The sequence below is a fragment of the Pseudophryne corroboree genome, chromosome 10, assembly GCF_028390025.1.
Source record: "Pseudophryne corroboree isolate aPseCor3 chromosome 10, aPseCor3.hap2, whole genome shotgun sequence".
In the NCBI taxonomy this organism is placed as follows: domain Eukaryota; kingdom Metazoa; phylum Chordata; class Amphibia; order Anura; family Myobatrachidae; genus Pseudophryne; species Pseudophryne corroboree.
In genome coordinates this window covers 58,489,825-58,517,725 of record NC_086453.1, presented here as the reverse complement: position 1 = coordinate 58,517,725, position 27,901 = coordinate 58,489,825, and the positions used below count along the sequence as shown (strand labels likewise).

The following is a 27,901-nucleotide window of genomic DNA, read 5'->3' as shown; positions in this document are numbered from 1 at the left end:
ACAGATCCAGCAGCAGGAGTAGACGCATTAACACTTCCTTGGTGTTGCAGAAAGGTTTACATTTTGCCAACTTTCCCACTCGTACCCAGGTTTCTGAAAAGGGTGAAACGAGAATGAGTGTGAGCAATTCTTATCACACCAGTGTGGCCCCGCAGGAGTTTGTACTCAGACCTGCGGGGGTTCTAGTAGAAGATTCTTAGCGGTTATCTCAGAGAGAGGACCGGTTGTCTCTGGGTCCGTTCCTACACCCAGACCTGAACAGGTTGCGTTTAACAGCGTGGATATTGAAACTCGGATCTTAAGTAACAGAGGGATACCAAGAACGGCCATTCCTACGAGGATTGCCGCTAGAAAGTCGGTCACAGCCATGCCCTACTACAGGAGTTGGTAGACGTACATGGCCTGGTGTCAGGAATTTCCTTCAGGCCGGTCTAGATGTAAGACTAAGGCTCGGCTCTCTGAAGGTTCAAATTTCGGCTCTCTCCATCCTATTTCATCATCGGTTCGCATCCTTGCAAGAGGTTCAAACCTTTTTTTACAGGGGGTTCTGAGGATACAACCCCCTTTTTCATCCTCCCACTGCGCAGTGGGGCTTAACTTTGGTGTTGGAATTTTTGAGATCACCAACTTTTGAGCAGTTGGCAAGAACAAACCTGAAATATCTCTCTTGGAAGGTCACGTTATTGCTTGCCCTGGCTTCGGCCAGGAGGGTTTCTGAGTTGGGAGCCTTTTCGTGTAAGAGTCCCTTTTTTAATTTTTCATGAGGATAGGGTAGAACTCTGTACAAGAGCAGATTTCCTTCCTAAGGTTGTTTTGGGGTTTCACGTAAACCAGCCAATTGTGGTCCCTTCTTTCCGGGGTCTCGCAGAGGCTGTGTCTTTGGATGTGGTCCGAGCTTTACGGGTATACGTACAGGTTACGTCGTCCTTCAGAAAGTCGGACCATTTGTTTGTTCTTAATGATGGGCCAGGGAAGGGTTGGCCAGCATCTCAGCTGTCTTTGGCTAGATGGATTAGACTTGCCATTCGGCAAGCTTATATTTCCTGTAGAAAACAGGTTCCGGTTCAGACGGGTGCTCATATCACCCGATCAGTGGGTGCCTCATGGGCGGCTGCCAGAGGTGCTTCCACTACTCAACTTTGCAGAGCGGCGACGTGGTCTTCAGCCCACACGTTCGCGAAATTTTATAAGTTTGACATCTTCGCGTCCGAAGACTTGAAGTTCGGACGTTTAGTTTTTGCAGGTCACCGACAGCACTCCCTCCCTGGGGGATAACTTTGGGACGTCCCCTAATGTATAAGAATGCTCCAGTGTCCCCTAGTGGATGAAAGAGAAAAGAGGATTTTGGTACTTACCGATAAATCCATTTCTCTGAATCCTCTAGGGGACACTGGACGCCCGCCTCGGTGCTGTCAACCTGCTGCGTTCAAAATTCTTGGTTCAAACAGTTCGTACAAACAGCATTCGTTTTTCTGTTAAGAAGTTTCTTGGATTCTGTTTGATATGTTGTACGGTTCGGTTCCTCGCCATGTGCTATAGTATCATGTCCTATTCTCTCAGTCAAATTTTCCAAACTGAGGGAGGAGGGATGTGAAGGGGGAGGAGCTGGCTGTGCAGACAATGCTAATTTAAGATTGTGCCACACCTCCGGTTGCAAGCTTCACACCCCTAATGTATAAGAATGCTCCAGTGTCCCCTAGAGGATTCAGAGGAATGGATTTATCGGTAAGTACCAAAATCCTCTCTTCTGCTTTAAAAATACTTGAGAACTCAGACGAACGCCCGCAGTTCCTGGTTCCCGCACTCTATTACGTTCCCCCCATATACTGTATTTATGCATTGTGAGTATCTCATTGGCTGTTTGTGTGCAGCTTAATCCTTGTGTCCAATCTGGTGTGTAGGATGGTTAAGCTGACCATACACTTTAGGATTTTCTGTCCAACCAACCAATTTACTGCTGCTGATAAATACATTCAATAGTTATTTAATAAAAGCTTTTTTTTTTTTTTTTTTCGTTCCCTGATAATTTTATATTTATTGCCAGCTTGTGGGACAACCCAGTAAAAAATCTGAGGAAAATATATTTTCTTATCAAATTCCCAGTAAATCTGTTCTGAAATCTGTAGACTCACTGACTTGTAATATGTATCCTGCTATGGAAACTTACTTTAGTAATGGCTTTTACTGCTTCTGTGCATGTAAAGTGCTTGCAGTATTCATGCTCTAGTGGAAGAATAAAATGACTAAGTTTGAGGCCTGGAGCAACTGTATTACCCGTTTACATTTGTCTTTTTCATACATATAATGGAAACCTATTTAGCGGAAGTAAAGTTGTTATACAGTTTGTTTAAGTCATTATCTCGGTCACATGGGCAGCTTATAATGATGGATTTGTGATTCCCTCGGGTCACAATGAAAGTGACTTTGAAGCAAATTTTTTTTAATAAATATATAGATATAAATAGATAACTGTTAGTAAATTGTTCCACATAAAGGCCCCATTTTCTAAGAATTAGTGACATCATTGAGAAATGCCTTTTTTTTGCTGCTGTCCCTTACACCTAGTGATTTGAAAGGCTGACTGCTTGTTAGGTACATACAATTGCTGTCTCCAAAGTATTTAGATATTGGGGACACTTTCATTTGTTTTCCCCTGCTTTATAGCAAGTTCCTTGGCATCTCACAAGACCAGGCAAATCAATTCCTTACAGTGGTTTGTAGTCACATTATTGCCCAGATTTATCAAGCCTTGGAGAGTGATAAATAGCACGGTGATAAAATACCAGCCAATCAGCTCCTCACTGCCATGTTACAGGCTGGATTTGAAGAATTACAGTTAGCTGATTGGTTGGTACTTCATCAATGTGCTATTTATCACTCTCCAAGGCTTGATAAATCTGGGCATAAGTGCTTGTTTCTACACAGTGATTGCTAAAGTTGCAGCGCCATCTAGTGTCCATCCAATCTAATCACTCATGTAATACTCTGCCTGCAGCTGCTGCTATATACCCCCAACAATTCATGCATACAACTTGTCTTTTTTTTTTTTTCCGTATAGCCTGGGCGCAGATGGTCTTGGTGGCACCAACAGCGCCAGCCAGGACTCACTGCACAAAGCTGCTAAAAAGAAAAGCATCAAGTCTTCAATTGGGCGGTTATTCGGCAAGAAAGAGAAGGGGCGTATGGGACAGATGGGGCGAGATTCTACATCTCTGGGTAAGAACATACAGTAGTTTGTGTGTTATACCATTTATGGCCACTGGAGGCATACAGTAGTTTAGCTTTGATGGCAATTTAAGCCAATTTATGTGATAGTGTACACCCAGCCACATCTCAGCCGTTAATGCAGGTGTTTGTATTGATGTCCCACTGCCAAAAATCCTTTTACTGTTCTCTTGCATTTTTTATTTGTTCACATCACTTTCATCTTCATTAAGTCTTTATTACACCAACCGAAGGCAGATACAGTATATACCATTCCTTTACATCCATTATTCACCAAGCTGTATATCAAAGGAAGTCTGGTATGCACACTGCTGGATTATCCTGTGGCAGGGTCTATTATATGACAGCACGCACTGTTTGAACCCTACCAGCTACCACAGGATGATGATCCAGCTGTGTACTAATGTCGCAGCCGCAGGGTTTTGTATTGTGACGTCCCCTCCCCCACTGGCATCCCTGAACTGCTGCTTGTGCACAAAGACGCACCATCAGACCTCTGTGCAACCCTATAATGGCTCAGAATGTCCGCCACTACTAAGCTGCTGGAGCTTTTATAATTGTGCATGCAGGTGCAGTCACAGGCTGAGACACCACCCGAAACAGTCGCAACACATCTGTGTTTGATGCCCCCCGCCCCCACATTACCCCCCTCCTTAACCATCTACATACACTCACTAACTGTCAAACTGCATAAATTTGCAGTGCAACCACCATTGCAGGACCATCAGGACGCATCATGCGCATTGCAGCTCTGACATATGCACAGTGCACCGTTAATCGCTCAGCTGACAAACACTTTTTGTCCACACCTGACTCGGGCCCAATGGGAGATGTTCGTACAGTTCACATTACTGGTACGCTCAGGCCCAGACCATGCACTGTGCAAACAGGCAAGCCACACGCCCCAAACGGGCGTTCGTGCTACTCTGCGTCAGTCCCTAAATGTGTCTGACTCTAGAAGGAATTGAATTCATTTTTCCTTTTTTTTTTTTTTTCTTGGGATTTAGGGGGACATGTACTAAGCAGTGATAAAAGTGGAGAAGTGAGCCAGTGGAGAAGTAGCCCATGGCAACCAATCAGCTGCTCGGTATATTTTTATAGTATGCAAATTATAAATGTTATGTCAATGCTGATTGGTTGCCATGGGCAACTTCTCCACTGGCTCACTTCTCCACTTTTATCACTGCTTAGTACATGTCCCCATAATTTGATATTGTTTAATGTAATGTATAGGATGTATAACATTTGGTTAGAAATCCGTATTATGGACCCTATTCAGTAAGGATTGCAAATTCTGCTTTTTAGCAGAATTTGCAATCCTTTGACTTGCATGCTAACCACCGCCCCCCCACCCCCATTGCGAGCACGCACTAATTGCGATCGCGCCACAATTAGTGTGCGGTCGCATGAAATTAGGGAAGCCACCTGGCTACAGCGGCAGCAGGCCCGCCGCAATCTTTTTGATCGGAGCGGCTGCGTGTGACATCACTCTGCCGCCCCGATAATGCCACCGCCACGTCCTTGTTCGGAAACAGTCAGTCCCGCAACGCTCTGTCTCCGCCTTGGAAACGGAGCATTGCCGCCCCCGCGAACACCTCTGTCTGTCAATCAGGCAGAGGCATTCGCATTTTTCACAGGTCAACGTGGTGCGAGCGCAGAAATTCTGGTTGGATCACGATTTGCGATCCAACCTGAATCAGCTCAGTCACTGGATATACGGCTGCCCAGGTGCGGGTAGGAGGTGTGTAGTGCCGCTGTTAATCACATTATTTTAAGATTATTCCTTAAATTATTTTTTTGCCTATGAATATCTAAAATAATTTTCATGCTGTGTTCCAGCTGGAACCCCCTCGGAGGAGACCTCACCTGGTGACCCCATGGGTCTGTCCAAGCTGGCGGGGCCTGTGGACAAAGACCGGAGAAACAAGAAGAAGTAAGTCCACTCCTAGCATAGGTAATAGGCAGCATGCTCCCTGTAGCCTGGGTACCACCGTGTGGAGTGGGTGGGATATCACCACTTGGCGAGAGCGGCCAGCAGTCGTGCTGGGAATTCAGTAGGCTTAAGTAAATTTAAAGTCAAGATTGTTGGTTCTTACTTGGACTCCACCTGCCAATCATGAAAGTACCTGTTATATGGACTATGAATGCCATTTGTAGATAGAATTACTGGTCCTTATATATCATTGCTGCAGTCGCGCCAAACAGCCCCTTTCGGCGCACCAGGTCTTGTGAGATTCTGCATTGGGCGTCTTTTGTGCCGCAAATGCGTCTTAGTGGCAATGCAGTGCGACTAGGACGCATCTGGAGACTGCTCTGATTAATTTGATATGCAACACTTCTATATCTGTGTGCCACTGAGTCTTTGAATCTGTACACAAAGTGTAATTCTCCAGCCTCCTGTGATTCACGGCTTCCATAATACTTCCTGCGTCAGAATGCTGTAAGATTGCAAAATTCAGACACCTGGTTAAGGGGACTGTTTTACTTTGTTGAGTTTCACCACAGTCGGGGCAACTTTCAGTTATCAGAGTAGCATCTTGTTATCTACATGTTGGTGCAGGTACGGTCTGTAAATAAAAGGTACCTGAAACAAGCGCACTCTACTACGGCATTTTTAAAGTAGTCTCTCTGGCATCGAAAAATGTTCTCCCATAAAATATCTGGGTCTCGGGCCCAGAAGAGTGCTGTAGCTTCCTTACCACTGAGCTACACTTTCAGTTCACAGAGCGACTTGTTCTGTCTCGTGAGCAAGGTGGAACTAGGTCTGTGTTCTATTTGTGGAACAGACACCTCTGGTCTGAGAATTCATACATTCTCTACAGGTGTAAATTGCAGCGGTGATTCACTGCCTCCTTCCCAGAATTCTCATACTTAAATGTCAGCCTGCGTGATGCTCAAAGTGACAGCGCAGAATGTGTGTGAAATGCTAAATGGTGTATCTACGGAATGGATCATCACCAGATATACAGTTCAGGTGTAGACGTCAGAACACCTGTGGTTAGCTGAATGTGAGGCAGCTTGGGAACCGCAGATCTATACTCTGTTGGTTGGGGCAGGGGGATATCATGGCATTACTCTTTACAAGAAGCCTTTTCTTTACATAGGACATGCATCAAATAAGGATTATTAAATGGGAGTACTTTGTCTGAGGGGGGGGGGGGGTTGTTTCAAGCCTTGGAGAACTGGTTAAGCGTAGAGGGTACTATGAAGCTGTGCAAGATAATGACACTTTATCTCTCTCCACGCCTTGATATTTCTCTTCCTAGATCTTAAAAGGGATCTGAGAATAGTTTTTGACATGTTGTAATGGGATCAGTATGATATCCCAGCGTTCAGGAGACCGACGCCGGGATACCAGCGGAGGGCACAGCGTGTCCCCTCGCGGGCTCACTGCGCTCTCCATGCTTTGGGCCCGGTGGCTACCTTTGGTCACCACAGGGTTCTATTCCCCCTCAAGCGGTGGTGCGGGCCACCACCCGAGTGGGGATTTCAGTCTGGTGTTGGGATTCCCGGCGTCTGTATCCGGACAGCCGGGATCCCGACAGCCGACAAAGTGAATGCCTCCCGTTGTAATAGAGGTTGGTATGTACCATTTAGTGGTCCTTTATCGGATGTCCTCTTGTGGAAAGATCCTCTCTGATCTTACTTGCCCCTCCTTGGGATTGTAGCAGTTACCTGAAGCCAGTGCTGCCTGCTACAGGAAAAGGCAGTCCATCCATGGCTTTCACATATGGCTCAGTAGAGAAGAGCATGTATGGGCTCCCTCTCAACAAGTGGAGAGCTCACAGCTCGACTGGCAATTGGTGACCTTCCCTCATGTGCTTTTCCCTCCCTCACTTACACCATCATCTCCTCCCTGCTGCTTACAGTGCTACCTAACCCTTGGGTTCTGGCTCCCTGCTGCCTATCGGAGTATTGCGGCTGCTGCAGCAGCAGTGTTTGTGCACCTTGTCCGTGTCCTGCTATACTCTGTACTGTTAATCACTTTATTCTTGTTCTGTTCCTACGGATTCTGTTTATGTACTTTGTAAGGTGCTGCAGACCCTTATGGCGCCATATAAATACAGGAGAATAATGATTAGAATGGGGATTCCCAGCAGTGTATTTATCTGGGGGTGGTTGGTAAGATCATTGAGGCCTTGTCCAGTGTTGGTTTGCATTTGTTTGGGGGAACATATTGGTTTCATGCCACAAATGTTTCTTCCAGACATGAGCTGCTGGAGGAGGCCTGCAGACAAGGACTTCCGTTTGCTGCATGGGATGGACCTACTGTAGTGTCATGGCTGGAGGTACAGTATGAAGTACATTATAACAATGTCTCTCCATGTCCAGGCTCAGAAGCAACTTCTGGGTCTTGGGCCTCCTGGCTCCACAGCAAATGTGAGTGCTGTGCTGAATGGACCTGAGGTTGGGAAGCTCTGGAGCAAAGGTCTGAATGTCTGTGCTTCCTTCCACAGCTGTGGGTAGGGATGCCAGCCTGGTATGTCGCTGCTTGCCGTGCCAATGTGAAGAGCGGAGCCATCATGGCCAACTTGTCCGACACAGAAATCCAGCGTGAGATTGGTATCAGCAACCCTCTGCACCGCCTGAAACTACGCCTTGCCATCCAGGAGATGGTTTCCCTTACTAGCCCTTCTGCGCCGGCCACATCACGCACGGTGAGGCCTTATTATTTATAACGTTTAAAGCATAACATTGGCCCCTGAATATAGACATTATCGCATATATAAGCAAGAATATAGCACATTTTTATTCTGGGTCAAATGTATCACATCTACAAGTGGAAGTGTTGCCCATCTCAACCAATCAGAGTCTAGCTATGATTATTTTTAACTGTACTAGATAAATGGTAGCTAAAATATGATTTATCTGGTTTACATGGGCCGCGACTCTTCTTCTGTTTAGAGGATTTGATACATTTTCCCCAGAAGAAAGAGTTTCCCACTATGGGGTATATGCAATTAGCGGCGAATCGCGGCAAATTATCGCCGTTTTTTAATTCGACACAATTCGACAGGTGAATTCCGGCAGGTGGCTTCCGGAATTCACCATATTCAATGAAAAACGGATTCGACAGTCCCGCGGGCGAAAAACGGCCGATTTGCCGGATTTTGCCGCAATTTAAAAAACCGGGGGAAAACGGGAAAAACACGGTAAAAAATGGCGTGGGGTCCCCCCTCCAAAGCATAACCAGCCTCTGGCTCTTCGAGCTGGTCCTGGTTCTAAAAATGCGGGGAAAAAATTGACAGGGGATCCCCCGTATTTTTAAAACCAGCACCGGGCTCTGCGCCTGCTGCTGGTGCAAAAAATACGGGGGACAAAGAGTAGGGGCCCCCCGTATTTTTTACACCAGCATAGGGCTCCACTAGCTGGACAGGTAATGCCACAGCCGGGGGTCACTTTTATACAGTGCCTTGCGGCAGTGGCATTAAATATACAACTAGTCACCCCTGGCCGGGGTACCCTGGGGGAGTGGGGACCCCTTCAATCAAGGGGTCCCCCTCCCCAGCCACCCAAGGGCCAGGGGTGAAGCCCGAGGCTGTCCCCCCCCCATCATCCAAGGGCTGCAGATGGGAGGCTGATAGCCTTGAGTAAAATGACAGAATATTGTTTTTTCCAATAGTACTACAAGTCCCAGCAAGCCTCCCCCGCAAGCTGGTACTTGGAGAACCACAAGTACCAGCATGCGGGAGAAAAATGGGCCCGCTGGTACTTGTAGTACTACTGAAAAAAAAATACCCAAATAAAAACAGGAGACACACACCGTGACAAGTACAACTTTATTACACACTGCCGACACACATACATACTTACCTATGTTGACACGCCGACTGCCACAGTCTCCGACGATCCGAGGGTACCTGTGAAAAAAATTATACTCACCTGCCAGTGTCCCGAGATAAATCCACGTCCAGAGATCATCCTCGTATTTGGCAAAAAAAAAACACGAACACGCGTACCACCGGACTGAAAGGGGTCCCATTTTGACACATGAGACCCCTTTCCCCGAATGCCGGGACATCACGTGACTCCTGTCACTGAGGTCCCTTCAGCCAATCAGGAAGCGCTACTTCCGTGGCGCTCACCTGATTGGCTGTGCGCGTGTGACATCGCAAAGTTCCCACCATTGAATATAATGGAGAGGCTTTGCGATGCGCTGTCTGAGCTCAGACGCACACAGAGCCAATCAGCAGAGTGCAAGGACGTTGCACTCGCTGATTGGCTGAAGAGACACTTCTGTGACAGCTGTCACGGGGGTGTCTGCATTCGTGGAAAGGGGTCTCATGTGTCAACATGGGACCCCTTTCAGTCCGGCATGGTACGGGTGTTCGTGTTTTTTTTTTTTTGCCAAGTACGAGGATTTTATCTCTGGACGTGGATTTATCTCTGGACACTGGCAGGTGAGTATAATTTTTTTCACAGGTACCCTCGGATCGTCGGAGACTGTGGCAGTCGGCGTGTCAACATAGGTAAGTATGTGTGTGTCGGCAGTGTGTAATAAAGTTGTACTTGTCACGGTGTGTGTCTCCTGTTTTTATTTGGGTATTTCTCTAACATCCTAGTGGATGCTGGGGACTCCGAAAGGACCATGGGGAATAGCGGCTCCGCAGGAGACTGGGCACAAAAGTAAAAAGCTTTAGGACTACCTGGTGTGCACTGGCTCCTCCCCCTATGACCCTCCTCCAAGCCTCAGTTAAGATTTTGTGCCCGAACGAGAAGGGTGCAATCTAGGTGGCTCTCCTGAGCTGCTTAGAGTAAAAGTTTAAATAGGTTTTTTTATTTTCAGTGAGACCTGCTGGCAACAGGCTCACTGCATCGAGGGACTAAGGGGAGAAGAAGCGAACTCACCTGCGTGCAGAGTGGATTGGGCTTCTTAGGCTACTGGACATTAGCTCCAGAGGGACGATCACAGGCCCAGCCATGGATGGGTCCCGGAGCCGCGCCGCCGTCCCCCTTACAGAGCCAGAAGACTGAAGAGGTCCGGAAAATTGGCGGCAGAAGACGTCCTGTCTTCACTAAGGTAGCGCACAGCACCGCAGCTGTGCGCCATTGCTCTCAGCACACTTCACACTCCGGTCACTGAGGGTGCAGGGCGCTGGGGGGGGGCGCCCTGAGACGCAATAAAAACACCTTTTTTGGCAAAAAATACATCACATATAGCTCCTGGGCTATATGGATGTATTTAACCCCTGCCTATTTTTACATAAAAAAGCGGGAGAAAGGCCGCCGAAAAAGGGGCGGAGCCTATCTCCTCAGCACACTGGCGCCATTTTTTCCTCACAGCTCCGTTGGAGGAAGGCTCCCTGACTCTCCCCTGCAGTCCTGCACTACAGAAACAGGGTAAAACAAGAGAGGGGGGGCACTAAATTGGCATATAAATATATACAGCAGCTATATTAGGGAAAAACACTTATATAAGGTTATCCCTGTATATATATATAGCGCTCTGGTGTGTGCTGGCAAACTCTCCCTCTGTCTCCCCAAAGGGCTAGTGGGGTCCTGTCCTCTATCAGAGCATTCCCTGTGTGTGTGCTGTGTGTCGGTACGTTGTGTCGACATGTATGAGGAGGAAAATGGTGTGGAGGCGGAGCAATTGCCTCTGTTAGTGATGTCACCCCCTAGGGAGTCGACACCTGACTGGATGGTCTTATGGAAAGAATTACGTGATAGTGTCAGCACTTTACAAAAGACTGTTGACGACATGAGACAGCCGGCAAATCAGTTAATACCTGTACAGGCGTCTCAAACACCGTCAGGGGCTCTAAAGCGCCCGTTACCTCAGGTGGTCGACACAGACCCAGACACGGACACTGACTCCAGTGTCGACGGTGAGGAAACAAACGTATTTTCCAGTAGGGCCACACGTTACATGATCACGGCAATGAAGGAGGTTTTGAACATTTCTGATACTACAAGTACCACAAAAAAGGGTATTATGTGGGGTGTGAAAAAACTACCCGTAGTTTTTCCCGAATCAGATGAATTAAATGAGGTGTGTGATGAAGCGTGGGTTTCCCCCGATAAAAAACTGCTAATTTCTAAAAAGTTATTGGCATTATACCCTTTCCCGTCAGAGGTTAGGGCGCGTTGGGAAACACCCCCTAGCGTAGATAAGGCGCTCACACGCTTATCAAAACAAGTGGCGTTACCGTCCCCTGATACGGCCGCCCTCAAGGAACCAGCTGATAGGAAGCTGGAAAATATCCTTAAAAGTATATACACACATACTGGTATTATACTGCGACCAGCAATCGCCTCAGCCTGGATGTGCAGTGCTGGGGTGGCTTGGTCGGATTCCCTGACTGAAAATATTGATACCCTGGACAGGGACAATATATTATTGACTATAGAGCATTTAAAGGATGCATTTCTATATATACGAGATGCACAGAGGGATATTTGCACTCTGGCATCAAGAGTAAGTGCGATGTCCATTTCTGGCAGAAGAGGATTATGGACGCGACAGTGGTCAGGGGATGCGGATTCCAAACGGCATATGGAAGTTTTGCCGTATAAAGGGGAGGAGTTATTTGGGGTCGGTCTATCGGACCTGGTGGCCACGGCAACGGCTGGAAAATCCACCTTTTTACCCCAAGTCACCTCGCAGCAGAAAAAGATACCGTCTTTTCAGGCTCAGTCCTTTCGTCCCCATAAGGGCAAGCGGGCAAAAGGCCACTCATATCTGCCCCGGGGCAGAGGAAGGGGAAAAAGACTGCAGCAGACAGCCTCTTCCCACGAACAGAAGCCCTCCCCCGCTTCTGCCAAGTCCTCAGCATGACGCTGGGGCCTTACAAGCGGACTCAGGCACGGTGGGGGCCCGTCTCAAGAATTTCAGCGCGCAGTGGGCTCACTCGCAAGTGGACCCCTGGATCCTGCAGGTAGTATCTCAGGGGTACAAATTGGAATTCGAGACGTCTCCCCCTCGCCGGTTCCTGAAGTCTGCTTTACCAACGTCTCCCCCCGACAGGGAGGCGGTATTGGAAGCCATTCACAAGCTGTATTCCCAGCAGGTGATAATCAAGGTACCCCTCCTACAACAGGGAAAGGGGTATTATTCCACGCTGTTTGTGGTACCGAAGCCGGACGGCTCGGTGAGACCCATTTTAAATCTGAAATCCTTGAACACTTACATAAAAAGGTTCAAGTTCAAGATGGAGTCACTCAGAGCAGTGATAGCGAACCTGGAAGAAGGGGACTATATGGTGTCTCTGGACATCAAGGATGCTTACCTCCATGTCCAAATTTGCCCTTCTCACCAAGGGTACCTCAGGTTTGTGGTACAGAACAGTCACTATCAGTTTCAGACGCTGCCGTTTGGATTGTCCACGGCACCCCGGGTCTTTACCAAGGTAATGGCCGAAATGATGATTCTTCTTCGAAGAAAAGGCGTCTTAATTATCCCTTACTTGGACGATCTCCTGATAAGGGCAAGGTCCAGAGAACAGTTAGAGGTCGGAGTAGCACTATCTCAAGTAGTACTACGACAGCACGGATGGATTCTAAATATTCCAAAATCGCAGCTGATTCCGACGACACGTCTGCTGTTCCTAGGGATGATTCTGGACACAGTACAGAAAAAGGTGTTTCTCCCGGAGGAGAAGGCCAAGGAGTTATCCGACCTAGTCAGGAACCTCCTAAGACCAGGCCAAGTGTCAGTACATCAATGCACAAGGGTCCTGGGAAAGATGGTGGATTCTTACGAAGCAATTCCATTCGGCAGATTCCACGCAAGAACTTTTCAGTGGGATCTGCTGGACAAATGGTCCGGATCGCATCTTCAAATGCATCAGCGGATAACCCTGTCTCCAATGACAAGGGTGTCTCTCCTGTGGTGGTTACAGAGTGCTCATCTCCTAGAGGGCCGCAGATTCGGCATTCAGGATTGGGTCCTGGTGACCACGGATGCCAGCCTGAGAGGCTGGGGAGCAGTCACACAGGGAAGAAATTTCCAGGGCTTGTGGTCAAGCATGGAAACGTCACTTCACATAAATATCCTGGAACTAAGGGCCATTTACAATGCCCTAAGTCAGGCAAGACCTCTGCTTCAGGGTCAGCCGGTGTTGATCCAGTCGGACAACATCACGGCAGTCGCCCACGTAAACAGACAGGGCGGCACAAGAAGCAGGAGGGCAATGATGGAAGTGGCAAGGATTCTTCGCTGGGCGGAGAATCATGTGATAGCACTGTCAGCAGTGTTCATTCCGGGAGTGGACAACTGGGAAGCAGACTTCCTCAGCAGACACGATCTTCACCCGGGGGAGTGGGGACTTCACCCAGAAGTCTTCCACATGATTGTGAACCGTTGGGGAAAAACCAAAGGTGGACATGATGGCGTCCCGCCTCAACAAAAAACTGGACAGATATTGCGCCAGGTCAAGGGACCCTCAGGTAATAGCTGTGGACGCTCTGGTAACACCGTGGGTGTACCGGTCAGTGTATGTGTTCCCTCCTCTTCCTCTTATACCAATAGTATTGAGAATCATAAGAAGGAGAGGAGTAAAGACTATACTCGTGGCTCCGGATTGGCCAAGAAGGACTTGGTACCCGGAAATTCAAGAGATGCTCACGGAAGACCCGTGGCCTCTACCTCTAAGAAAGGACCTGCTCCAGCAGGGACCATGTCTGTTCCAAGACTTACCGCGGCTGCGTTTGACGGCATGGCGGTTGAACGCCGGATCCTGAAGGAAAAAGGCATTCCGGAAGAAGTCATCCCTACCCTGATCAAAGCCAGGAAGGATGTAACCGTACAACATTATCACCGTATTTGGCGTAAATATGTTGCGTGGTGCGAGGCCAGGAAGGCCCCTACAGAGGAATTTCAACTGGGTCGTTTCCTGCATTTCCTGCAAACAGGACTGTCTATGGGCCTCAAATTAGGGTCCATTAAGGTTCAAATTTCGGCCCTGTCAATATTCTTCCAAAAAGAACTGGCTTCTGTTCCTGAAGTTCAGACGTTTGTCAAGGGAGTACTGCATATACAGCCTCCTTTTGTGCCTCCAGTGGCACCTTGGGATCTCAATGTAGTTTTGGGATTCCTAAAATCACATTGGTTTGAACCACTCACCACTGTGGACTTAAAATATCTCACATGGAAAGTGGTAATGCTGTTAGCCCTGGCTTCAGCCAGGCGTGTCTCAGAATTGGCGGCTTTATCCTATAAAAGCCCTTACCTAATTTTTCATACGGACAGGGCAGAATTGAGGACTCGTCCTCAATTTCTCCCTAAGGTGGTTTCAGCTTTTCACTTAAACCAGCCTATTGTGGTGCCTGCGGCTACTAGGGACTTGGAGGATTCCAAGTTGCTGGACGTAGTCAGGGCCCTGAAAATATATGTTTCCAGGACGGCTGGAGTCAGAAAATCTGATTCGCTGTTTATCCTGTATGCACCCAACACGCTGGGTGCTCCTGCTTCTAAGCAGACGATTGCTCGTTGGATTTGTAGTACAATTCAGCTTGCACATTCTGTGGCAGGCCTGCCACAGCCAAAATCTGTAAAAGCCCATTCCACACGGAAAGTGGGCTCATCTTGGGCGGCTGCCCGAGGGGTCTCGGCTTTACAACTTTGCCGAGCAGCTACTTGGTCAGGGGCAAACACGTTTGCTAAATTCTACAAATTTGATACCCTGGCTGAGGAGGACCTGGAGTTCTCTCATTCGGTGCTGCAGAGTCATCCGCACTCTCCCGCCCGTTTGGGAGCTTTGGTATAATCCCCATGGTCCTTTCGGAGTCCCCAGCATCCACTAGGACGTTAGAGAAAATAAGAATTTACTTACCGATAATTCTATTTCTCATAGTCCGTAGTGGATGCTGGGCGCCCATCCCAAGTGCGGATTGTCTGCATTACTTGTACATAGTTATTGTTACAAAAATCGGGTTATTGTTATTGTGAGCCATCTTTTCGGAGGCTCCTTCTGTTATCATGCTGTTAACTGGGTTCAGATCACAAGTTGTACGGTGTGATTGGTGTGGCTGGTATGAGTCTTACCCGGGATTCAAAATCCTTCCTTATTGTGTACGCTCGTCCGGGCACAGTATCCTAACTGAGGCTTGGAGGAGGGTCATAGGGGGAGGAGCCAGTGCACACCAGGTAGTCCTAAAGCTTTTTACTTTTGTGCCCAGTCTCCTGCGGAGCCGCTATTCCCCATGGTCCTTTCGGAGTCCCCAGCATCCACTACGGACTATGAGAAATAGAATTATCGGTAAGTAAATTCTTATTTTTTTTCCAGTAGTACTACAGGTACCAGCGGGTCCGTTTTTCTCCCGCATGCTGGTACTTGTGGTTCTCCAAGTACCAGCTTGCGGGGGAGGCTTGCTGGGACTTGTAGTACTACTACTGGAAAAAACAATATTCTTTCAATTTTGACAAGGCTATCAGCCCCCCATCCGCAGCCCTTGGATGGGGGGGACAGCCTCGGGCATCACCCCTGGCCCTTGGGTGGCTGGGGGGGGGGACCCCTTGATTGAAGGGGTCCCCACTCCCCCAGGGTACCCCGGCCAGGGGTGACTAGTTGGATATTTAATGCCACGGCCGCAAGGCACTGTATAAAAGTGACCCCCGGCTGTGGCATTATCTGTCCAGCTAGTGGAGCCCGATGCTGGTGTATAAATAGAGATGAGCGGATTCGGTTTTACTCGGTTTTACTCGGTTCTCAAAACCGAATCTTATTGGCTATCCAAAACACGTGACATCCGTGAGCCAATTAGATGCCGTTTTGAGAACCGAGTAAAACCGAGTAAAACCGAACCCGCTCATCTCTAGTATAAAATACGGGGGACCCCTACTCTTTTTGTCCCCCGTATTTCTTGCACCAGGCGCAGAGCCTGGTGCTGGTTTTAAAAATACGGGGGATCCTCTGTCAATTTCCCCCCCCCCCGCATTTTTAGAACCAGGACCAGCTCGAAGAGCCCGAGGCTGGTTATGCTTTGGAGGGGGGACCCCACGCCATTTTTTTTCTGAATTTTACCATTCCATCTACAAAAAAATATATATATTATTTTAAAAATTATATAAATAATACTTGTGCCTCCAAAAAAGACAAACCAAGTACCTAATCCCTTCTAATATCAATAGATATGCTATTATCAATAAAAAAAACACAAAAAAAAAACATGTTTTAAATTTTTTTTATTAGTTTCACCCACCAAAGTGTGGCGGATTGAAAAAGTCGAATTTACTGTCTAAAAGCACTGTTGTCGAATTTCCAAACTTCAATTGAATATACTTTGGTCGAATTGCAGCACTTGTATCATTGCAGAAAAGTCGAATTTGACAAAAGTCGAATTTCAAAAAGTCGACTTTTGAAAGTCCGTTTTTTGGACGGAAAGTACTGAATTGCATTGACTATTTTTTTTTGGGGGCGAAAAAGTCCCGAAATTCGACAATTTCGGGAATTCGACCGCAATTGCTTATACCCCTATGTGTGAAACGCGTAGTGTTTTCCTCCTTTTTAAAAAAAATTTGGAATACTTATCAGGCCTTTGTGGTGACACTTTTGAAAAGACTAGTGAGTGTTGGTGTGTACGCAGTCAGTTTGTTTGAAAACAATGTAGTATAGTACAACTGTGTGTTATAGAATGTCATGTGTATGTCCTATGCTTGTGTTCATGTCAGCAACTGTTATGTCAGCAGAGAGGTTAAAAAGGTTTTAGTCTTTCTGTTTGTTACACTGTCATTATTTATACAGTGATCAATTGGATACTACGGTTATTTACAGCACTTGAAAGTACAGTGCAGGTTTTTTAAATAATGCGCCTATTTTTTTGTAAATGTGTGTTTCTGGGGAAACGCGTGGGTTTTCAGGCCAGGATGGCAGCACCTGTGGGTATGAAAAAAAATTTCACCATCGGATGTTGAGTTCAGCGGTTGATCCTATTATGGATTTGGCTAGCTCCATGAGATATTAAAATAGATTGATTTGTAAGGCATAAACATCGGATAAAGTGTTGCAGTTAGGTTGTGTGCACATCATTTTCTCCCCACACAAACACTAAAGGGGGAGGGCAGATGTACTTTTGCCTTTTGTAAATAAGCCTTACTGAGCATGTGACTTCCAGTTGGATGGGTCAGATAGAGCAGCCTTGTACGTCAATGCAGGACAATTTTCCATGCGGTAATTATTGTAAATGACTGCAGGACTAGCTTCTCTAAATGACACAACACTGCATTTCCCTAAGGGTGTGTATGCTTCAAATTACAGGAATTTTCCCACCAAGCGCCTATATGATAAGGTTTTGATAAGTAGTATTGATGTTCCGGGGCAGTATGGATGGTGTAATGCAGGCATTCCCAACCACGTTCCTCAAGGCACACCAACAGTGCAGGTTTTAGGGATATCCAGGCCGCTGCACAGATGGTTAAATCAAAATAACTGAGCTACTAATTAAGTCACCTGTGCTGCAGCCTGGATATCACTAAAACCTGCACTGTTGGTGTGCCTTGAGGACCGTGGTTGGGAATGCCTGGTGTAATGGTTAGCATTACTGCCTCACAGGTCATGGGTTCAGTTCCCACCACGGCCCTAACTGTGTGGAGTTTGTATATTCTCCCCGTACTTGCGTGGGTTTCCTCCGGGTACTCCGGTTTCCTCCCACAATCCAAAAAATATACTGGTAAGTTGATTGGCTCCCAACAAAATTAACCCTAATGTGAATGTGTTTGTGTGTACATGTGGTAGGGAATATAGATTGTAAGCTCTACTGGGGCAGGGACTGATGTGAATGGGGAAATATTCTCTGTAAAACACTGCGGAATATGGGTGCGCTATTTAAATAACTGGTAATAAGTAAATCAAATAAATAATGTCTACACCATGTGTTCCATCTGATTTGTACACTAACCTTTCCTCAACAATACATTCTGTCCAGTCAACAGGCAATGTGTGGATGACTCACGAAGAGATGGAAACCTTAACTGCAACAACGAAACCTGTACGTAGATATTCTGCCTAATGCCAGTTGTAGATTTAACTGTTTTCTTTATTTAGTTAGTTAATAGTTCAATCTGAACCATATCCAAGTAACCAATCATACTCCTCCTTTTCTTATGGCTCCTATTGATGATCTGCCTCTACTCTGCTCGCTCACCGTCCCACACCGTCTGCTCGCTCACTCTACATGTCCCACACCGTCTGCTTGCTCACTCTACATGTGTCACGCCCGGTCTGCTCGCTCACTCTACATGTGCCACGCCCTGTCCACTTACTCTACATGGGCCACGCCCTGTCTGCTCGCTCACTCTACATGGGCCACGCCCTGTCTGCTCGCTCACTCTACATGGGCCACGCCCTGTCTGCTCGCTCACTCTACATGGGCCACGCCCTGTGTGCTCGCTCACGCTAGAAGTTTCTCTTTAAGCTAATTAATTGCTTTATTGATCTGTAATTGCATGTTCCTGTCTGCCACATAACTTACCCTTTTCAGCTCTCTCATCTCTTCTCTCTCCTTTATCTTTTTGTTTAACACTCTAACCTCTGTCAGGAGACTAAGGAGATCAGCTGGGAACAGGTAGGTAGAAGAGCCTTTGTTCATTGGTTTTCTGCAAAATTTTCTGATCATGTGAAAATATTGTTGGCAACAGCAGCACCTTCCAAAATCTACTTATGGTAGCAGTGTGAAAGTTGTTCTTCACACCGCCACCTGCTGCTATAAGATGGTACTGCATGCTGACAAGCATCTGTTGGAAGGGTGCTTACCATTATCCGTTTTCTCTAATATTGATGTCTGCATTTCCACTGTCCTTTCTGGACTCTAGACTGACACAAATACTCCTGCTCTTGGTTGGACAGATCCTGGCCTATGGCGACATGAACCATGAGTGGGTGGGTAATGACTGGCTGCCTAGTCTTGGTTTGCCACAGTATCGTAGCTACTTCATGGAGTCCTTAGTGGATGCCAGAATGTTGGACCACTTGAACAAGAAGGAACTCCGGGGACAGCTGAAAATGGTAGATAGTTTCCACAGGTAAATGCTATAGGCCTACTGTATCATTGTGTCGTTATAGCTAACATTTTTCTCCTGGAAGTCCATCTACCATATTAGTCAGACACTACCACCTCGAACTGTTATCAATCTGTCATGTGCCGCTGCCACACTTGTATAGTAACTTATACCATGAGTAGTGCTTATCCATACCCAATCACACAGTACATGGACAGAGTCCCATAGCGTCTTCATTTCTGGTCCTCCAGCACTTAAGGGAGGTGTATCAAGTCTTGGAGAGAGATAAATTGGAGGCATTGCCCAAATCAACCAATCAGATTCTAACAGTCACTTCAAAGACTTTGCTAAATACATTACAGTTAGAAGCTAGTTTGTTTTGGGCAATTTCTCCACTTTATCTCTCTCTCCACGGCTTGATACATCATCCCTCAAGACCCACTTCTTCACCGAACCCAGCCAAATCTCATCCTAAACCTCTGTTCCACGCTCTCTCTGTACCCCATCTGTCTCACCCCTGTCTGTCTACCCCTCACCTTTAGAATGTAAGCTCTCACGAGCAGGGCCCTCTTCCCTCATGTGCTTACCCTTTTCTTACTTTAATAATCTTCAGCTGCACCAAATCCAGCAGTCTTCTGCCACCTGATACTTATTCCAGTGTCATCTGCTGATGTAGCTATGTTTATTTACCCTGTACTTGTCCTATATTGTCTTCAACTGTAAGTTGCTGTTTTCCTGTTTGATTATTTGTTTATGTACTCTGTAATTGGGCGCTGCGGAACCCTTGTGGCGCCATATAAATAAAGGATAATAATAATAATAATCCCCTTTATAGATCAGTGGAAAGTGCTTGTGATAAATAGACCAGTCCATTAATATAGGCTGCTAACATTGAATGTTACCTTTTCTCATTCCTGTATACCTTCACTTTTTTTTTCTAATGTAAATGTTTTTCTCTTTTTTGACCATTTAAATACTATTACTTGTAGGGTTAGTCTTCATTACGGGGTCATGTGCCTGAAGAGGCTCAACTATGACAGGAAGGAGCTGGAGAGGAGACGAGAGGAAAGCCAAAACCAACTGAAAGGTACAAGGAAGAACGAATAGCTAGTGACCATTCCCACCCTGCAGCATTTCAGTGCCTAAATTCTAGGGCTAGAATCATACCCTTGGACATTGAAGACTGAGGGTTAAATTCTAATAGCCTGGTTTCGACTTGTAAACGATTGCCGCTTTCAAAAATATGGGCTATTACATTCAGCCCAGGGTATCTGATATCAAGTACCTTTGCGCGTGGAACCCCATGTTTGTATATTCACTGCAGAAGATGTGTGGGCATGCAAACGACTGGATCTCTTCCAACTTGCCACGTGAGGCATAGTTAGGACGGGATTCTCTTGTTCATGATTTCAGTCAAGTGGCAAGATGTTGTCGGCCTTGGTGGAAATGCATGCAGTGTGGGTAGACTTACGAGTTAATGAATTTCCTGCCATTTGCAATCTTATGCACCCATGAGAGATGTACCGCTGGTCTCCGAACTGTCCATACTGTAGAGCTTTCACAGAGAAAGAGACTTTGGTCCGTGGCTGGATATCTATATTGTACTTTGTGGTTGTAGGCACCTCAGATTAATAGGCTTCTCTTTCCTGACGCAGATGTCATGGTCTGGTCCAACGAGCGGGTAATGTGCTGGATTCAGTCCTTGGGGCTGAAGGAGTATGCCAATAATTTACATGAGAGCGGCGTTCACGGGGCCCTGGTTGCGTTAGATGACACGTTTGACTGTAACGACCTGGCATTGCTACTACAGATCCCAACGCAGAACACACAGGTTAGTCGGCAACACGATAATAGTTCAGGAAAAATGTTTTAATTTTATTTTATTTTTCTTTGTGGAGTTTTAAGTCGTGTCCTAGATATTATATGAATGGTGGCTGTTTGCATCTACTGTGACTGCTGTTCTCTTTTTTTTCCCCTATCCATCCCTCAGTGTATGCTTCCACATGTCATAACACTGGTGCATAATGTTGCGTGTAATTGCTGTTGTGCAAAACGGATTTATCAGAGCTGTAGTGTTCTAGTAGTCTCACTTCCTCTGGTTGACTTCACTGATGCATTGTCTTCTGTTGTTAGGCTCGACAAGTGCTGGAGAAGGAGTTCAGCAATCTCATTACCATGGGGACAGAGAGGCGACTTGATGAGGTCAGCAATCCCCAAATTCATATAACCACAGTGACCGGTGTCCTCCTGTACTGTGCGGCCTTTATTCTTAGCCATTGTAACGTGATGTAACGTGAGCTATAGATGAGAAGGATTATCCGACCACATCCGTGCACTGTGCCTCCGCACTTCTTCCCGCCGGCACATGTGTCCATTTACTGTGCATCCGTAACCATAATGAGCTTATAAAGTGAGGTGGCCCCTCCACTATAACGTGCTGCTGTCACTATGATGTATTGAGTGACTTTTATTTATCATAGGTGTAATTCTTTTGTAATATTTCTTTAAAGCCTGCTTATTGCCTGTACACAATGGGCCTCATGTCCAAGGCTCGGAGCGAAAGTCTAGATGCCTGCCAGAGTCAATGGGAGAACAATGGGAAACTGTTCATTTCTGCAGTTGCACATCTAGGAATAAGTTAGGCCATGATTGAGGTTAAATTGATCTGTAACAGGCTCCTCCCTTCCAGTAGTCTGTAACAGGCCTGGACAACTTGTAGCTTTCCAGGCATTGTCAAACTATAAGCCCCAGCTTGCACTTGGAAGGGTATGCTGGGACTTGTAGTTCCACAGTACTTGGAGGGTTGGAGTTTGCCCAGGCCTGCTGTATGCGGACCATCTAATGCTCTTTGTAAATGATGTCCAGGGAAAACAGCCGCCGTTATATGGGCTAAAGTAATACAGATGACATTGCGGCCTACCGCTACACTGCCACCTTGTGACATCACTCAGGTATAGCACACTATACCTCGGTGATGTCATTAGTTGATAATATGCAGATTGGCTCTGCAACGATTTTTCACTTTCACAAGTTCAGCCTTTAAGCTACCAACTCATGAATATTGGGTCAGTCTGCAAAATGGCCGCCCAGTGTGAAAATCAAAAGCAAATACCAGGAACACAAAATGGCTGAAAGACAAAAGAATATGTGTACAAGTGCGCTGTCAGCAGCAGCTGGTATAGGGGTGGTCTAGATCCCCAAACAATAGTAAAATCAGTAAAAAATAAGGATATACCAGCACTGGCTGTATAACTTAATACAAATAATCGGCTTGTTATTAATCACGTTTATTAATCACAAAGATTATAACACATTTAAAAAGCACAATATATCACATACAATTAAATAAATAGTGTGCCAAGATGATCAGCCACTAAATGCCCAATATTAATTGTAGTCTGGCTAGGAAGCTCCCTGTTGGACTAGTCACAATGTTATACAGCAGGTGTTGGGCCCAGATTTTTGAACCTTGGGTTAATATTACCAGTAATTCCTCATTGAAGATGGTAGAGGTCCCCTTGTTTCATCAGCTGGGATGTCCTCTATTGCTGACGGGGTTTCCAAACCACGGTGACAATAGGGACCGGTTTAGGAGGAGGCTTTCCTGGTTTAGTCAGCTGGAATGTCCTTTTTATATGCTGACTGGATATCCAGTGCTGCTGTTATTAATGGTGACAAGTTTGCAGCTCCTGAGGAAGCTGGAAATGCACTATATACCAGCGAAACGCGTTGTGCCTGACGAGCCTGACACCACCTGCGCCCTAATAGGAGGACATTACTTTCTCTATCTGGCATTCATTTGAAACCATTGCCCTGTCTGCAAACTGACTAAACCAGGAAAGCCTCCTCCTAAACCGGTCCCTTTTGTCACCGTGGTTTGGAAACCCCGTCAGCAATAGAGGACATCCCAGTTGATGAAACAAGGGGACCTCTACCATCTTCAATGAGGAATTACTGGTAATATTAACCCAATGTTCAAAAATCTGGACCTAACACCTGCTGTATAACATTGTGACTAGTCCAACAGGGAGCTTCCTAGCAAGACTACAATTAATATTGGGCATTTAGTGGCTGATCATCTTGGCACAGTATTTATTTATTTGTATGTGATATATTGTGCTTTTTAAATGTGTTATAATCTTTGTGATTAATAAATGCGATTAATAACCAGCCGATTATTTGTATTAACTTATACAGCCAGCGCTAGTATATCCTTATTTTTTACTGATTTTACAAAATGGCTGCATGGTGTGGTCTCTTTTGTGGGGATCATTAGAGATTATTGTAGCTGTGCCCGTATCTATATAGCAGAAAGGCTGGAACGCTGTTTGGGAGCTATGGAGCAGACGTTATTCTCAGGGATACGGTATCCTGCTGAAATCTACAAAGGGAAGAAGTGCGGAGTGTAGTGGAAATCGGACACCACAGCGACCATGAAACGGGGCGAGGATGCAGCAGAATAATCTCTGCAGTTATACGCAGAGCTCTCCGCGTGGTGCTGCCCAGAGGGGTTACTCTCCGGGTCACATTTACAGCTGAGTGAGCACACTCTGCAGACTGACCCACTGACTGTGACTCCAGTGAGCAGAGTGGAGGTTGTTGCAGGAATCTTCCAGAAGAAACTGCTTAACAGAAATGTGCAGGGTGTTTCAATGGCAAATAGTACTTTTTATTTTGTTTTGCACCCGGGAAGTGTTTGTGCACTTTGAAACACTCCCCTCAACCCTTTGGCGGAACCTCCCTCAGGGGCAGATTTATTAAGCACGGTGAAGTGATAAAGTGCAAGGTGATAACGCACCAGCCAGTCAGCTCCTACCTGTCATTTTTCAAACCCAGCCTATGACGTGGAAGTTAGGACCTGATTGGCTGGTCCTTTTATCACCTTCCACTTTATCACTTCACTGAGCTTAATGAATCTGCCCCACTGTGACAGCTCGCTGGGTGTTTGTGTAACACCTCACTTATTTTTGCTAGTGCCCCATAGATGTGTGAGCATACACTAGCAATGGTTAACCTACCACGGGTGAGCTTTCAGCTAATTGAAGCTGCACCCTTATGGCCCGACACCAGAAGCCAGGTGCTGGTGCACCCCATTTATTTGTATAGCATTTCTAGCAATGGTTAGAGCATAAACAGGGGGCTTCCCAGGGGAACAGTGGAGAAGGTGAGGATACAAAAAAAAGTTCAGGATAATGATAGAGTAGATAAGGGGGCCCATTTATCATTAATATTTGTGGTATATTCTTGAAAATACCTGCTTTTGGTGTGTAACTGAAAATATTTAATATCACCCAAATGTATGACGACGGGACCGCAGTAGATAGCTCCGATACCTGCTGTGATGCCTTCATTTCTGCCTGCCGTCCCCATAGGTTTCTATGGGGGATGCAACGCTTTCAGATTTACCAAGCTCTGGATTGCAAAGTATTTCGCAGGGACGAAAGGGGAAGGTGGCATGATCTTTGTTCTGCATTCCATGTTACAGATATGACCACTTTACAGGCAGCCACATTGAACTCTGTTAGCCTGCCTGACGGTGTAGTCAAAGGTCCTACTGCCAATTCCTCAACATATGGATCATTGACCTCAAACCCCAAGCAGCTCCTAGCGCTGTCTTCTACAGTATCTAGAAGATGCCAGACCTGAGGATGGAGGGTTCTCTGCATCTATGAACTGGTCACAGCATAGCCTGACTGGAGGCCAAATGTACAACCTGATAAGTTATCAGTAGAGACCCCAGAGAGGAAGCCTTGGTAAAGAAAGTGGGTGCATGCCGGGCTGAGAGAGCGCGCCCTGTCTTTGTGAGGACTTCATCCCAAAGTGAGATGGTTTCATGTGCTCAAATGATTTGCCTTGGGGTACCACAGAGAGGATTCCAAATGAAAACCAGTCATAACATGGTCTTCCATCTTGTATCCAGGATGTCTGCTGTTTGGGAGTAGTGACCATGAATTAGATAGGTAGATTATACATACCTTGGGGCGTCATTATCTGTATGACTGAAATCTGTGCCCAGGAGAATGAGTACAACTTGTAGATACCAAAAACACCTGGAGGAAGATCAGACATCTAATGTACATGAAGGCCCAGTCGATGCGGTCCTCATGAAGACATGGATCTTCATGTCAGTGGTTATCTCGTCATGCGTTTTCTCACTGGAGGGTGCTGTGGGTGAGGGCACTCCATGGCTTCTATCCATAAGAAAGTCTGTGGTACTGCATCTCGGACTGAGGGCAGATTTTTTTAAAGTAAATCTAGAGGTCATCCGCCAGTGTTGTGATACCACGTATGTGGGTGTCGATGGTGAAGTTACTACGTTTGTGACGCCATGCTTTCTACCAGCGGTAATGACTTGGAATTCTCACTCGCAGACAGGCGGGTACCTCCTTGTACCACGCTGGGAACTCCCTGAATTATCTCCCATAAGGATGGTCTACATTCAGCTGGTAGATATTCTTTTGCAGATGAACGCGAGCTGTGTAAGGCCACCCATCTCTTGCTTTGTGCAGACTCCTCTCATTGCTGGCGCATGAGGTCAGGCTAGCATGAGGTGGGTTAGCAGTGCTGGATACAGTAACTACCATTATCTGTATTTGGCCAGTTAGGACCAGAGAGGTGGGCTCCGGCTAGGGACGGTGGTCACACCACACTGGGAACTTGGCTCGGCCAAGTGTGGGAGCATGCCTAGAAGTTCTGGCAACCCCCCGCCCTAAAGACTCCTCTGTATTAACAAGTGCACATGATGAGCAGATGACAGCTACCAACAGTCCTGACTGCTGTCCTGACGTCTCGAGGTTTGCTAGGTAGAGCCTTGACGGAGTCTCGTGGCAAAAGGCCTGCAGGCTGTCTGCATTATACTCCTTATAGCCCTTATATGCGATACTCCTGGGGTACCTTGGAGCATAATGAGGCACTGGCAGGGGTGAGACAGGTAAGTTTTGTCTCAAATGATAGCTGCAAGGAAGGGAGAATAGTGTGAGCCCTTATGTGAGATGTCCAAACTGGCAAACCCCACAATGTACCCTTACCTAACAGTCTGCATGTACATTCCATGAACAAGTGGTAGTGCTAGGCTGCAATCCCTAGATTAAGTCTCAACAGCTCAAACCAGGCTACATTTCTAAGAGGTTATGTAATCAGTCCTGCGTGGAACTACAAATGTGGAGAAACACTGCCCTCTTATGGACAAAGTGGGAGAAGTCTCCCCAGATGTCAGCATACCACAGTCTTTAGTGTTGGGCCACTAGTGTCTCAGTCACATCTACACTGAGGAGGCGTAACAGGGCTGTACGCTCAAAGTATAGGGTCCAAGCACAGATGATAATGACGACTGTTAGCACGCATACTGTGCATATAGGGGATGGGTGTGTCACAAAGATGCATGTAGCTTTAAATAGTAGACATGCACCTTTTTAAATGTAAACGTTTAATGGGCAGCACAGATGGTGTAATGGTAAGTATTCCTGCCTTCCAGCACTGAGGTGAAAGTGATTGGCTCCACTCTCGAAAGCACATCGACTTCCTGCCAATGGTGGCTCGGTTGTGTCAAATTTATGGGAGTTCAATGTGTTTTGTGTGTTTAAGCCAACAGAATGTGATTGTATGAGGTATACGCTGCTCGCTGTTATGTAATATTGGCGCGGATAATGTGACTATGGACAAGTATAGTCCCACAGTACCTGTCTAAAATGTAGCTGCTCGGGAATCGGGCCCATCTCTCCCTGACCTCCTGAACCCGCGCCCAACTAGAAACAAAAAAAAAAAAGCCGTGTCTAGGCTTTGGGTGTTCCTGCTATAGGACCAACCGGGGGAATCTTCTCAAACTTAGGATAAAAAGAAATGACAAACCTAAAGGAATTATAAGTGACTCCAGTGTACAGTAAGTGACAATTTATTAAAAAAGCATCTAAAAACAATATAATATAACAAATTAATCCAGCACTGACAAGTGGAATAAAAACCACTTATAATGGATTTGTTTGATATAAATGCAATAATAGTAATAACCCGTGGTTGAGGTCCATGTACAACCTTGCCCCCTCGCCTTTTTTTATGCTCTGATTAGGTGTAGGTCTGCCATATTCCACAGCACTGTGTCAGTCATTTTCTACGTCGCCATGTTTGCATCATGTTACATCTCTGAGAATGCCTCTGTTACATAGCGTGTCTGTCTGGATTCTTAGGATAGTGCCAAGACGTTCAGCCGCTCTCCCTCTTGGAGGAAGATGTTCCGGGAGAAGGACCTCCGAGGAGTTAGTCCAGATTCCGCTGAGATGTTGCCGGCAAACTTCCGGACTGCCGCTGTCTCCTCCATTACCTCACCCGCTGTGCAGCTACGGAAGATGCAGTCTGAAGGTAACACGGGCATTTGTGGATTAGTGCACTGATGCTGTAAGTTCTAAGGCCTTCAGTTAACCACGTTTAAGCACACGGCTATATGGTGCGAGTCATTCCTTATGGATATACAACGCTTAACTTAATGAGCGGGAGATGTATCAAGCTTCTGAGAGCGATAAACTACCATCCAATCAGCTCTTCACTGTCATTTTTTTCCAACACCGCCTGTAACGTGACAAACTGCTTGTCTGGTCCTATATCTCCTCCACTTTCTCTCTCCAAGGTTTGATATATCCTTTCCCCCCCCCTTGAAACATTTTATTCTGTATGCAGTGCTCTACATCACTTTAAAAAAAAAATCTATATTTTTATAAATGTATGTATGTATATATGTGTGTGTGT

At 46.4% G+C, this 27,901-nt stretch overlaps 1 protein-coding gene across 5 annotated transcripts in view; it reads left to right on the top strand.

The window, feature by feature from the left end:
* Window positions 1-27,901, top strand: part of PPFIA3 (PTPRF interacting protein alpha 3) — a 145,456-nt gene that overhangs the window by 104,801 nt on the left and 12,754 nt on the right. For 4 of the 5 annotated variants that reach the window (XM_063942440.1, XM_063942441.1, XM_063942438.1 and 1 more), the window contains exons 18-28: window positions 3,059-3,216; window positions 5,065-5,158; window positions 7,433-7,514; window positions 7,683-7,883; window positions 18,091-18,153; window positions 18,703-18,729; window positions 19,011-19,186; window positions 20,152-20,249; window positions 20,818-20,993; window positions 21,296-21,364; window positions 27,346-27,517. In XM_063942440.1, coding sequence (XP_063798510.1) covers window positions 3,059-3,216; window positions 5,065-5,158; window positions 7,433-7,514; window positions 7,683-7,883; window positions 18,091-18,153; window positions 18,703-18,729; window positions 19,011-19,186; window positions 20,152-20,249; window positions 20,818-20,993; window positions 21,296-21,364; window positions 27,346-27,517 — 1,316 coding nt within the window. The remainder of the gene's footprint in view (window positions 1-3,058; window positions 3,217-5,064; window positions 5,159-7,432; window positions 7,515-7,682; window positions 7,884-18,090; window positions 18,154-18,702; window positions 18,730-19,010; window positions 19,187-20,151; window positions 20,250-20,817; window positions 20,994-21,295; window positions 21,365-27,345; window positions 27,518-27,901) is intronic. The other variant, XM_063942442.1, reaches the window with a different exon arrangement.